This window comes from Camelina sativa, chromosome 17 (genome assembly GCF_030686135.1).
Source record: "Camelina sativa cultivar CO46 ecotype springtype chromosome 17, ASM3068613v1".
NCBI lineage: Eukaryota > Viridiplantae > Streptophyta > Magnoliopsida > Brassicales > Brassicaceae > Camelina > Camelina sativa.
The window spans coordinates 9,779,431-9,792,824 of NC_141896.1; the positions used below are offsets into that span (position 1 = coordinate 9,779,431).

The 13,394-nt window shown below is 35.8% G+C and overlaps 1 protein-coding gene and 1 pseudogene across 1 annotated transcript; both read right to left on the minus strand.

Moving 5' to 3' along the window:
- Positions 1-13,285, minus strand: LOC104759340 (L-ascorbate oxidase homolog; annotated as a pseudogene).
- LOC104756528 (putative auxin response factor 14) lies at positions 2,379-6,178 on the minus strand. The gene is made up of 15 exons (XM_010479130.3): positions 6,069-6,178; positions 5,559-5,693; positions 5,368-5,486; positions 5,191-5,286; positions 5,029-5,085; positions 4,792-4,935; positions 4,626-4,710; positions 4,458-4,548; positions 4,215-4,379; positions 3,996-4,109; positions 3,843-3,915; positions 3,613-3,751; positions 3,135-3,520; positions 2,822-3,009; positions 2,379-2,734 (listed from the first exon to the last, which is right to left on the minus strand). The coding sequence occupies exons 2-15, from the start codon at positions 5,605-5,607 to the stop codon at positions 2,647-2,649; spliced, it is 1,794 nt and encodes a 597-aa protein (XP_010477432.1). The 5' UTR covers positions 5,608-5,693; positions 6,069-6,178; the 3' UTR covers positions 2,379-2,646.
- Positions 13,286-13,394: the final 109 nt, after the last annotated feature.

The following is a 13,394-nucleotide window of genomic DNA, read 5'->3' on the forward strand; positions in this document are numbered from 1 at the left end:
TCACGTCAGCGCTATGTGACGGCCACTGGCCTTGCCGCAAAGAAGAGCGTTCTTCGGAATCAAGTATTCATCTCTGAGAGAAGTGGAAGTTGTGTTAACGCGCATGTAGAATTGTTGTCCCAAGTCCCAAGTATTGCCTTTCCCACGACTCTGATCTCAGGTTCCACATTCCTACATTGTCCAGAGATATGTATATCGCAGTCCATGATTTTGGATAGACCTATGTATATTCATTCAACGGTCAATGTTTTACACAAGTCCATTCTGAACTTTTATGGCCAATTGTGAAAACAAAATCTAAAACTTTAGAGGACTTTAACCTGAACAGTGCAGCGTGAGACTGCATCGTTTAGATTGTAGACTTTTCTACTGTCAGCACTCCACTTCCCAAATTCCATTCTAATAGTTAGAAGAAGTGCACAAATTTGGACCCTTTCTTGGTTAGAGAATTATTAGTTGATTACCATATATATGGACGCAATTTTTGGCGTTTTAGGTTCAAGAAAATAAGAGTCCTAAAAGAAGATGAAAGACAACAGTTGGAAGATAATACTTAGCTTACCCAACCACGTAGAAAGAGTAACCATCAAAGTGCCAGCTCTGGACTATATATTCCCAATTCTCAAAAACAATCTCCACAAAAGCTCTGTAAACTTTAGGCTTTAGGTTATATATATTCGATCACTTTCAAATACAAAAGCGGAAGTCGGACGCGTGAAGCCACTTGGTGAAAATTTTCTTATCGTTTTGAATCTTTTCTGGGTAGGTTGAGAAGGTGGGCCACTCGGTTGGAAAAGATACCATTTTCACCAAATTTGAGCAGTCGGTTACGAACACCACATCTCTTTTGTTTGCTTTCATCATACACTTCATTTTCCACACTAGTGCTTCCACCTCTGCGTGTAAAGCTGACAAACTACGACAGAGATTTGCAGCCCCCATGGTTGGCGACGGGTCTTTACAACGGGAATAATACCACCCTATTCCTACAAAAAATCACTATCCTTTCAAGAGCCATCAATAAAACATCTATAGCCCAAATACCTTGTGGAGGCTCTTGTAGAAGTTCCAATTGAGAAGCAACCATAATGTCACAAAATAAGTCATCTGACAAATATTTTTAAAGCCAATTGTGATATTTTTGGAAAAGATTTTGTCATGGCTGTTTAATATTTTTCCGTGTATGTATTCATGCCTTGTGGTGTCAACGCCAGAACTTTGTCTTTGATACCGACACAACAAACATGCGAGACTATCCACCAGTTATTTGTTGCAACATTATTTATAAGGTCTTATCCAAGATTACGACCAACCGGTTGAAGCTCATTATGCCTGAAGCATAGAACCAAATCAGAGTGAATACGTTAATTTATGGTTCATTTTGAACATCTTTCGTAATTAGCACCATTCAAAGAAGATTTTGAACATCTGGTGTTTGGGAAGGTCTTTAACAGGTGCCAAACTTCTAATGTTTTGAAAATTGTCATGAAACCCTTTTTCTCGCCTTTTGTCCCTTTTTGTTACAACATGTAAAGACTCTTGAAAGTCCTTATAAAACCTGAAACCTTATTACAAACCTATAAACGTACAATAAAAATAGACAAAAATGCAATGTTATTGTTGGTTCCAAGTGTGTTTTGTTGAGAAATTTGTCGTTATACAGTCCATGTGTACCAATTTTCAGGAAAATGAATAAATTACTCTGATTCTCCAAATATGAATCCTAATGATGCCATTACTCTCTAATCGACGATGACTTATTTCCATTATTTTTTCTCTCTTTTGCCTTTCTCACCTCATTTGATGAATTCAGTAGATTATGAATTTGGTTAACATAAGATGTCGACTTATTAGTTTTGTTGGAGTAGAATGGGCTGATCTTCCTTAGACTATATCAACAAAATTTTATTGTACTACAAAGTAGAAACTCCCCCCAAAACCAGTGAAAAAAATATTATTTCTTGAATTTGTTATGATGACGTTGCAAATGCTTGCTATAAGAATTGAATCTTCCATTTGTAGGGTAAAAAATGATCGATGCAAAGTGAGATTTCATACTTCTCATTTTTCAAAAGTTTACCAGAATTCTGTTTTATCTTATATGAATACCCATTGTTCCAAAGAATGTCACAAGGTAACATGAATTACTGGAGTCAAACTTTGGTAAGAAATATCAAAAAGGTGGACAGTTAACTACTTGACTATATGCATTTTTCCATAGTACATCTATATGATGATAAACATACTAATAATAATGTAGCTATTGATCAATCTAAAGAACTATATAATAAAATTTGAGCCACATTTTGGTTTTCGTTTTTACAAATACTAGAATAAAATAGGTTAAGTAAAAATATCATCAGAAGACATAAGCATTATATCACACGACGAAGGAGATTTTTTATTATTATAAATGAACAATAGAGATGTCATAATATAGAATCATACAACAACAATTAACGTTGTTGACAATAACAAAAAAAAACAGAAGAAGACATCATAGAAATAAAGAGAAAAATTACAACTTAAAAAGAAAAAAAAAATCCTCTCCAACTATTTTTACCTCTATTGCACCACAAAACATAGTCATGGATAGTTCTTTTTTACTTATGGTGGTATATGTTAGAAGATCTTTAAATTATTGATTCAGCTTGAAATGTTGGTTCCAGACTTCAAATTGTTGACCTCCTCTTTTGACAATATGAATATCTTTTTCACCATGTTGCAGAATTCACTATATGCACACAATGCCAAAAATGTAATATTATCTCTTAAAATTTTAACAAATATTTTATAAACAGAAAAGATAAAGAAGACTTACGGCCATGGATCATCTCCAACAACCATCATATCGCCTTCGTCGTCAGTGAAAACTATTTCCCATTGGTTGCGGGTTTGCAACTTTCCTTTGAGATCAAATAGCTTATCTAGTTCATGTATTAGCTGATCATATCCATTTAAAACACTAAGATCCAGAGCTCTTCCTATAGTTACACCTTGCATTTGAACCTATTCAATAACACCATATCAAAATTGTGTGAGTTGAGAATATAATGAACATGTTCATATATTTGTTTTTGTCAATCAAACATGTTCATATATAAAGAGTAAGAATATGGTGATCTTATGCTTACCTTAGTGCAACTTCTAATAGAATTAAACTGCTTGCTTCTCTCTTGAGAGAGTTTTGAAGTATCCGATATTTGGTATGAGTCATTTGGTTCCACAGGATCTTTGATCTCTGAAGGAGTGGTCAGAGTAACTCCAAACAATCTGCAACTACCACCTACATTGATGGTTATATTTTTTTTTATTGGTGTAATCATTTGATCATTATTGTAATATCTGTCAGGCATTGATGGGACAGAATAGCTCATTATCCCATTAGAAGGTTTCTTAGCATCTTCAACTGCATCACGATTACTGAGTTGAGGAATACTCATGGGAGAGGTCATGCTTGGCTGTCCTATTTCCTGGCCTTCGATCAATATAGGAGGCAAGCGATGTGATGATGATGAACCTATGTATGTAATATGTATAGTGAGAAAGTATTCAAAAGAAATATTTTATTCATTAAATAGAAGATTATTAGAATGTCTATGTTTCTTTTACCGATTTCGTTAACATGTCGAGAACGCTTGTTCTTCAGCAAAGATGATTGGATAACATTTGAAGAAGGTGTTAAATGTTCGATTTCCCATGGGGAAACTCTATTAGGTCTTGGAAAGGATACAAATTCATCCCATCGTACCTGCAAAATTAGAGTTAATTAGTGATATTTTATTTATTGCACTCAAAATTGTAATTTAAAGTAATGTTATAAAGTGTGAAAGAAAATTAACTTGTAAACTTCGCCATTCAGAATCCTTCCAATGAGGGGAGAAATTATTAACTCCAATAATTGTCCCAAAATATCTTAGTTAATAAATAAAAATGTGTTATGATAGAGAATAGATAAGAAAAGAAAAAGAAAACAAGTTATCATATGGTATTACCTTCTTTCAGAGAAATCTTCACCCTCAAACTGCATTGTAAATCGTGAACCGACATTGAACTTCTTGTTCATAGCATCTAAAAAATTGTCGTGACTGACAATAAATTGACTTGACCTGATACATATCAAAAACCAAAATATAAACATATATGTTAAAGAAGCTAATATCATAATTTTTAATAGAATCATAAATGTTAGTTCAAGTGGTTCTTTAAATTACCTTGGCTTGTAAACTACAGAGAACATACATTTTCTATGAAAAGCATGAACTGCAGAAACAATTACTCCATGTCTCATACTTTCTGTTGATACTAGTGATGAAGGTGTGTTTCCTTGTTGATGTCCTGCTCGTCTGATACCAACTCGTAACTCTCCATTTTCTCCCCTGAAACCACAAGTGAATAGTTTAAAGCCAATTATCTTGACCCAAAACAGATTTTTTTAAAAAGACTAATTTATTTACCTAACAAATACCAAAACATCACCAGCAACTAATTTTTTTGTTGTTACGAATGCACTCCACCCTGTAGTTATGAGATGTCTACGTGGTGTCCCTGCATGCAACAAGAATATTGCTATTATTTCTTCATCACAATTTTCATATATTGTTGAAAATAAAAGGATCTCTTACCTCTAAAACTGTGCTTGAACCTCCATTCATTACCATGAAGATCCTTAGTAAGAAACTCTTGTGTCGGCACAGGTAGACTCATATCCTACGTCATTATTTAGTACATAAATTTCAAGTGAAACCTTAAATTTTGAATTTAATTAATAGAGAAACTAAACAAAAATACCAGCGGAGGGAGACATTCAGTTGCATCTCTTTTAGGAACGGATAAGCCCCCATGGGTGCTTGTATCTGATGCCGTTAAAATTTTCTTAAAAAAATTTATTTTTGGCCTATCATTGCTATCATTCTGAGTAGGGATTATAACTTGCTAAACATTAACAAAATTAGAAAATCAGTGAGAGATAACTCGAGGAACATTACAATTAACTAAAAAGTAAAAATTTGATATTTTTTCACTCACTGTTGTATCTGGCATCAACGTGATCTCAGCATAAATTTGATCAGTATTTTTTTCCACCTAAAAATCAAACATTAACCAATTAACAAATAACTTCTTTTAATAGTGAAATTAAAATATACAAAAATAAGATAAAGTTGCTCATGTGTATTCGCTATAATATACCTTACGATGAATAGCAATAACATGACACTGAAGTTTGGAAGGAATATCAAAATTTTGTTGGATTTGATTCAACTCTTCTCTTGTAGATGCCTCAACCTTTAAAAGTAATCAAAATGTTGAAAGACTAAATAAAGAAAAAAAAAACAGAGAGAATAGATAGAAACGGAGAGGACTTACAAACTCTATGTGGCCTTGAGGAAAATAATAAACTTTATCTCCAAGTTTTGGAAGATTACACAAAGGTCCAGCACACAGATTCCATAATTGTTCATATATATAGCTTTTGGTTTCATCAACTACTAAACAAAAACAAAAATATTATTGATTAAAATTAAAATATAAGAAACAAATTTATTTCTTTTTTTTACCTATGCCTGATAATTCAGGTTGTTCATTCACAACGTTGCCACTTTCCATCAGTTCTTATGCAAAGATCAATATACCAAAATATGTTCTTTCAACAGTACTAATACCACTTTTTTTTTTTTGCTCCACTTCCCTCTCTGCCATGAGAAAACAAAATGGCACATAAAGCAAACCAAATTTTGTTGATAAAAGAAAATATATTTTCAACTCAATTTAATTAATTTACTTAGGAACTATATCTTTTATTTTATGAACCAAAAAAAAAATTGACTAAATTTTAAATTTTTCAACAAAAAAAATTTACTTGGCAAATATTTTCTATGTAGATAAGCAAAACACACATCAATACCAAAAACAAATTCATATCAATAAATGAGTTTGAGTATTTAAAGCTTTTTCACATTCAAAAGTTGTTTATTCAAAGCTATATGCTAGAAACATAGCTTTGGATTTTATGAAATTTTAGACAACAAGAAACAACAAACTAATCGTATATAGAATTAGCAGAATACCTATATCTAATGAAATTGAGAGAAATTCTTGATATTTCTGAAAGCTAAAATAAATGAATACTACTTTTCTTCCTTAAAGGATCTCTATTGATTTTATTTTATTTTGTGATGAATTTTATAAACTCGATTGGACAAGTATTTATAGGAAAACAATACTGAAGTTGTTCATTGAAGATTTCTTTATATTTGAACATTTTAAATATAAATTAAATTACATTACTAAAAATGATATACTAGAGTAAAAGTATTTTGACTACAAAAAGGGTAATTTATTGTTATTTTGACTAGTAATACATCCCTATTATATTGACTACGAATTTAACGAAGTTAATAACATTCTTAGATGTTGGTTTGATTAGGTTACCAAAAACAAAATCTGCATTATAATTGTAAAAATTAAACAATATGGTAAGAAACTTGATAATTGATGTAATGCCCGTGGACCGAGTTCGGTTTTTGGAGGTAGGGATTCGGTCAACACCATATTGTTTAAAGTTTTTCGGTTTTGTTCGTTTTCCGGCTTTGTGCGGTTTAGTGGTTTTGGAGAAACCCTAAAGGTTCCTATAAAAGGAAAACGCCTACTTCGTGTTGGTCCTTTTCCAAGCCGTTTTCCTGCCCTAGAGAAAATAAGAGAGATTTGAGTATCTTTTGATGTTAGGAAGGTGAGAAGATGGTTTTGGGAATGAGAATGAAGTGGAGTGGTGATGCTGTGGCGTGGAGGAGGAGGAAGAAACACTGCTGGTGGTGTGCTGTTGCTCCTTCTTCAGATTTCGTTCCTAATCCAAGGTAAGTGATTGATGTTAGGTTTATCTAGGTTTTTGGGATGATTGTGGTGGATTGGTTATGGGTAAAATGGATTAAGAAGAATCCATGGGTTATTTTTATGGTTGTTATCCTTGTGAATATGTTAGGTATGTGATTAATCGTGCGGAAAAGAGTATTGGTCATCGAGTTAGGATTTGGTGGCCGAGAGGCGCTTGCAATCGACTTCGGATAGTGTTTCAGGCTTGGTGTCGTTCGACAGCGTGAACTGGTCCGGGATTGCTATTTCGGAGCAACGTTTGGAGGATGAAACGGAATACGATTTGGCTGAAATTTGGTGGAGAGCTTCGTCGTGCTACAGGCTCCATATCCAACGTTGGGTTTGTGAAAGTAACGGTTGGTTTTTGTTTTAGTTAAGTGTTTGTATTGTGATCTGGAATAGACAGTTTTGTGGAAAAGTTGTGGTGTCGAGCGACACCAAGGTGGTGTCGGTCGAAATCAGCTTGTTTTGTGTCTTTGGGTCCTAGGAGGACAGCTGTAGTTAGGTTTGGATAAGGAGAGATTGACGGAAGTGATGTCGTGGGCATCGGGGGCGCTAGAGGAATTGATAGTGAATTGAAGTATTTGTGGGAAAGTGTTGTCCATGGCTGGACGGAATCAAATATTCCAACCCACCTCTCTTGTTACTCGGTCCCTAGGGATTGTTGGTTGTGCGACTCAGTAACTAGATGAGGTAGGGTTTGGTGTGTTTGTGGGAGTTTTTGTAAGGAGCGATTTCTACGCCGATTGTCTCGTCAGAATTATGGAGTTCCGTTGAAATTTTTTTCTGTGGATCTTGTGTAGGGATTGGGAATCCGGGTGCAGTCCTAGAGACAAAACATTGTTTTTTCATCTTTGATTATGATTCATGAATAAGACTTCTCTTGTTTCTTAATCAGTTCCTATGAGCTTTATATCTCACGGTATATAAGAAAAAGTGATTGTCAATAGGCCTCTACAAATTTAGTTCATCTAGGATCTAAAACATGTGGAGACGTGCTTGAACCGATGGTAGTGGTTTGGCCTCACAACGGGGTTGGATTATGCTACAATTGGTTTCATCGATCAAAGCCGTGGAAGAGCGATCTCGCTTCTTAACATGAACCTTATGCTCAATTTTTGGTAGCTTTATTTATCCTTACAAAATTAAAACAATTACTGTTCATATTCCCATCATTTCATGACTTTAGTTTTCATTGTATGTTCTGATAGAAAAATAAATATGGGATCAATCCTCCGAATGGACCTCCAGCAATTGAGGAAAGAACCAATGTCATGGACTCATGGGCAAATGACATTGGCAGTGTCGGGTTGATCTTTTATATAGGATACAACTCTCATCGATTAAGCGTCTTTGCTAGCTTGCCAAGGAATCCCCACCTTTAGCTACGTAGCTCGACCCGATCTCTCTTCTTAACATGAATTTTATGCTTATTTTTTGTAGCTTTTATTTATCCTTACATTCATACTTCCATCATTTCATGACTTTAGTTTTCATTGTATGTTCTGATAGGAAAATAAATATGGAATCAATCCTCCGCATGGACCTCCAGCAATTGAGAAAGGAGCCAATGTCATGGACTCATGGGAAAATGTCATTGGCAGTGTCGGGTTAATCTTTTATATAGGATCAACTCTCATTGATTAAGCGTCTTCGCTAGCTCGTCTAGTTAGATCCCTTCCCAAGGCATCCTGCCTTTAGCTAGGTAGCTTTTGCTTTCTTGTTTTGTTTTGTTGTAATCATAAGCATAAATTGTTTAAAGTTGCACCAACGATAAATTTTTTGCCAAGTGGTTAGATTCTTTTTCATATTCTATGATTATCTTCTTAGGTCATCTCCAACCCATATTTCTATTTTTTTCTTCAAAATGGAGTAACTCTATTATGGAGTTGGGTTTTACTCCAACCATACTCCATTTTGGAGTAAAAAATAGAGCTCTCCAAATTGTAGTGTAAAGACAAAAAAGAGGTCTCCAAATATAGAGAAAAAAATGGAGATCTCTATTTTGGAGATGGGTTGGAGTAAAATTGACTCCAAACTCTATTATGCAGATGGAAATGGAGATGGGTTGGAGTTGGTCTTAATCTTTTAATTGTGTTAATGTAGAAAAATAAACTAATGATTTTTTTCTCTTTCATTCAAAAAATATATATATTTTTTGTTTATTGTAGGATCTGAAAAACTGTTCAACAAATTTTTTTTCTTATACTACATGAAGGAAGAAATGAACCCCATTCCCTGTTTTTGAAGGCGCCCGACATGAGTTCCAAGCCCAAAAAATATTTGGTGTTGATGATGAAAGAGGTAGCTCATGTATTGAGATAGAATATGATCAATATATGCTTTCATACTTTCAGATTTTATAGCATTTTCGAATTTTTGACAGAAGATGGATTAAGACCATCTTATTCTATCATTAGTAAGAAACTTTGATTGTGCCAGTATGTATACGTTGATTTCTCTCTAACCTAAAGCCTAAAGTTTTTTCTCGCCGTCATCTTGCTCGCCTCTCCGGTGTTCGGTTTTGACCGGCGCTGTGAGAGGGCCACCACATTTTTCTTTTCAGCTCAGGTTCTGGCACTTGTGTGAATCGACAAGCCTCTAAAGTGCCCTGAAGCTCGCCATGAAGGGGAGTAGTTCCGCTGCGTGTGACGGCCACCTCGTGGTGTTGACGGCACTCCTCCGTTCGACTCTCTTCGCTAGTCGACGGCTTAAGTTTCGACGGAGATCCAGCGTTTTTATTTGCGTCTCACGACGTCGACCAGCGAGGGTCTGTTTCAGATCTACTCCTCCTCCTTCGCAAACCCTGCGTTGGATTCAAGCCCTGCACCACGTTGCTGCGGCGTGGCGTCTCCTTCTCTTTGGGTTTCTCAATTTTCAAGTCTCTGCTTGGAATCGGCCGTGTCGACTTGCAATTTCCGGTGGTTGGGCTTATCTCCGATGGGATTTCTTGCTGGTTGACGGCATTGTTCCTGACGTTTGTTGCCCATGTCCCCTCCGTGTGGATCGTCTCGTCTGTCGGAGCTGATGGAATCGAGTGGTCTTCATTGATTGCTCTTGATTCCCTCCTTCAGATAGGTTTCAGGGCACCGCTGCCTCACGACTTCAATCTGATCTCTAACTTTGATGATTTAGCTTGCCTTCACGATGAGATCTTTCTGTTTGCATTTTCTGCTAGAGGATAGCTGATAGACTCCTAAAGAGGAATCTGCTCCCAAGAACACACTCGCAAGGTTTGAAAGATGATTCAGACGGATTGATGATGAACGAAGGGACGAAGATGCAATAGATCGATCAAATGGAAGGTGAAGGGGTGGTTTATGCAGCGGATCGAAAGAGATAGAATGGTGAAATGATGCAGCGGATGAAAAAGGGATTGAAATGAACTTCTAAGAGAGATGGAAATCTCTTAGACTTCAGGCTCGAATTCAACTTAGATATGACACACTAAGAAGAAAACAAGTTGAGAAGATATTACACACTTCTCAGATCAAACAAGTAAAAGAAAGGTTTTTGATTAAAATGTTTGATGAGAAACAAATGAGAGATACAAGGAGTTTAAATAGAAGAAGGGGAACGAAGAAGAAGAGTCTAGAAGGAGAAAAGGTCGAGCTCATGCAAGAGTCCATACTCATGCAAGCTCATGCATAAAGTCTTGGAAATTACAAAGCAATAAATGCAAAGAGATAGAAAGAAAATGGGCCAAAGCCTTTGTGGGGAACCTTGGACCACGAATTGGGCTGGCAAAGGGGGCTTGAAAATGTTACTTAGGCCTCATTAAAAACCTTGTCAAGAAAACCCAATGGGACAAAACTTGACCAAGGGAAAAAGAGCACCAAAGCAACACTTTACCCTTTACCGAGCACCTTGAGCTGTGAGCTTGGTGAAAGTGGTTTGAGCCACGTCTTCTAGCTTCTTGTCCAGCTCCTTGAGTAGTTCACTAATGGCTTGGTTGAACCTCCTTTACCGTGACCTTGTTATAGGACCCGCCGGGACGATCAGTGCTTCCTCCACTGGTATAAGCTGTTCCTCCGGTGCTTCCTCTAGTTCAAGCTGCTCCTCCAATGCTTCCTCTAGTTCGAGCTTATCCTCACGTCCATGTTCGTTGGTCGAGCTTTCCATGTTCTCATCAACAGCTTTCAGTTTTTGTAAGAGGGTGCCCATGTTTGAAGCGTCAAGTGTATGGCATCGTCTCGGTTCTCAGATTATGACTTTCGTAGCTACGGTGGTGTTGAATTTTGGTGATGGTATAGCTTCCGGTGGTGGCTAAATTGCTGTCTCATTTGTTGACGTCACTAGTATTTATTAGCTTGTTGATTATGCTTCAAGGCCTGGTTTTGAATGTGTCTAACTATTGCGGTTGCTTTGAGTTGAAGTTAGTATTGCGATGAGTTCTCGCCTTTGGTTGTTTTTTTTTATTTGTACTCTAGAGGAGCTTGTAAGACCGATGGTGTTCGATGTGGTTATGAGTAGCTTAAATCATGCTCTGCGCTAGCCGACTTCGGGGAATGAACTTGGTATAGGGAGCTCACATCGTTCGTAGGATTCTGTTCGTGAGGTTCCATTTTGGGAAAGCTCATGGATTTGATTGACGATTCGCTCTCACATGATGCGGGAGGAGTATGTGATCGAGGACTTTGAGTTTCTGCCGTTGACAGCTCATCCTCGGACCTCCAGTGAAAGGCTTCTAGTGGTAAGAGTCGAGCGCAATTTGGTGTTTTTAAGTTGCAGTCAACCTTCTACTTCAGCTACTTATCTAGGAAGAACTTCAAAATCGTATCGCTTCATCTACCTCCTTCAGCTTCAACATGTTGGTTGAGTGGATGGACCGAAATTTGTATACTATAATTTATGCTTCCATGTTTTTACCTTTTTTTTTGCCATGGGACCATTTGTATAGGTTTATAATTTTTGATTGTAAACCTGAACTGTTTTCATTTTAATGAAATATTTACATTCTTAGAAAAAAAAAATAGAGCTCTGTAATCAGTTTGCATTGCAGAAGTGACTGAGAATATTGCTCCATATGTGGGATGGTCAGGTATGCTTCCAGGATTGTATACACCGTCAATTTTGAAGTAGTCTGCTAGTTTCAAAGGGGTGTCTTTTGGATAAAATGATGCACTATTCACGGTGTATCGTTGCTTGCCTTTGATCTGTCCAGCAGAGTTAGCAAGTCTGATCGTTCGAGTGATCTTTATCTTATCATAGTGGTATGAACCTTGTGGGTTTGGCCTTGGTCCACTTGCTGTAAGGTTGGTCCTACAAGACACACGAAAAAAGAGCTAGGAAACGTTTTTGCACCATGAAGTGAGCAAAATCAGCTATAGTACTTGTCACTGAATCCAAGAATTAATATAAAAAATACCTGATGGATCGTGTTTGGTCAAAAGACCACTTCAACTGAGTTGGTCCATCTGAAACAGGTCCAGCAGAATTACTGTAATGAAGAACACCCGTAGCGGTGAGGATCTTCGAGGTAAACCTACTAGAGATCACAAGATAATAAGAACCGAGTAAGATTGACCAACGTGAACATCAAGCGAAGAGAAGGCCGTCTGAATAGTGTGTGTTCCTTCGACCTCAATTAACTTCATCATGTGGTTTTTGATTCGGAAGTTGAGAGAGTTCTGTAATCCCACATTTGATATTCTAAGTCTATATGTTTTACCTACAAAAAAAGTTTCACATCATAATTAACTTATCAATACTATATATTGTTAGAAAATCACCAAGAAACAAGCGAGACAAAAGAAGTGATGAAAGAGCAAAACCTGGTTAAACGTTTAGGGTGGCGCACGCCACTACCGCGACCATTGATGAGAATTCCATCTGGTAAATAAAGATTTCCACCATTATCGAGCTGTGCCCTCAAATCCTACAAGGAGAGAGATTACAAAACTTAATTCAAAATTCCAACAAGTAACAATGTTTAGGTATCCCCTTTATAATAAAACGGAAGTACACAACATTGTTTTGTAGACTATATAATTTTAATAAATTGGTTACAAATAGGCTATAGATTAATTGATAGATTAATTGGTTACAAATTAAATAGTGGGTGTAACTTTAATTTATTTCCGAAAATTTTAAAGAGAGTATTCTAAAAAATCATTTGATATCATCTACTTACCATATTAATTTCCTTTATTAAATTATTCATCCATATTAAAAAAAATTTTGATATCTAACTTAACATATTAAGTTAAGATGTTAAGTTAAGATTTGCACACAAACAAATTTTTTTTTTATCAAAACATGTACTAATTTCTTTTATACAATTTTCCAATTAAAGTAGAGTATTAAAATAGATAAATAAAAGTACATTTTATTATTTTTGTTATTTTTTAAAAATCAATGCAGATACAATCTAATCTACTACTATATAATAGGTTACCTTTCCCAATAAGATCATTTTAAAAATCTGTCAAAATAGAAAAATAATGAATTCCAAAATATAGTGGATTTTAGAAGTCATGATTTAATAATGATCAAAAATTTTGATGGATTTTAGGAGTAATATC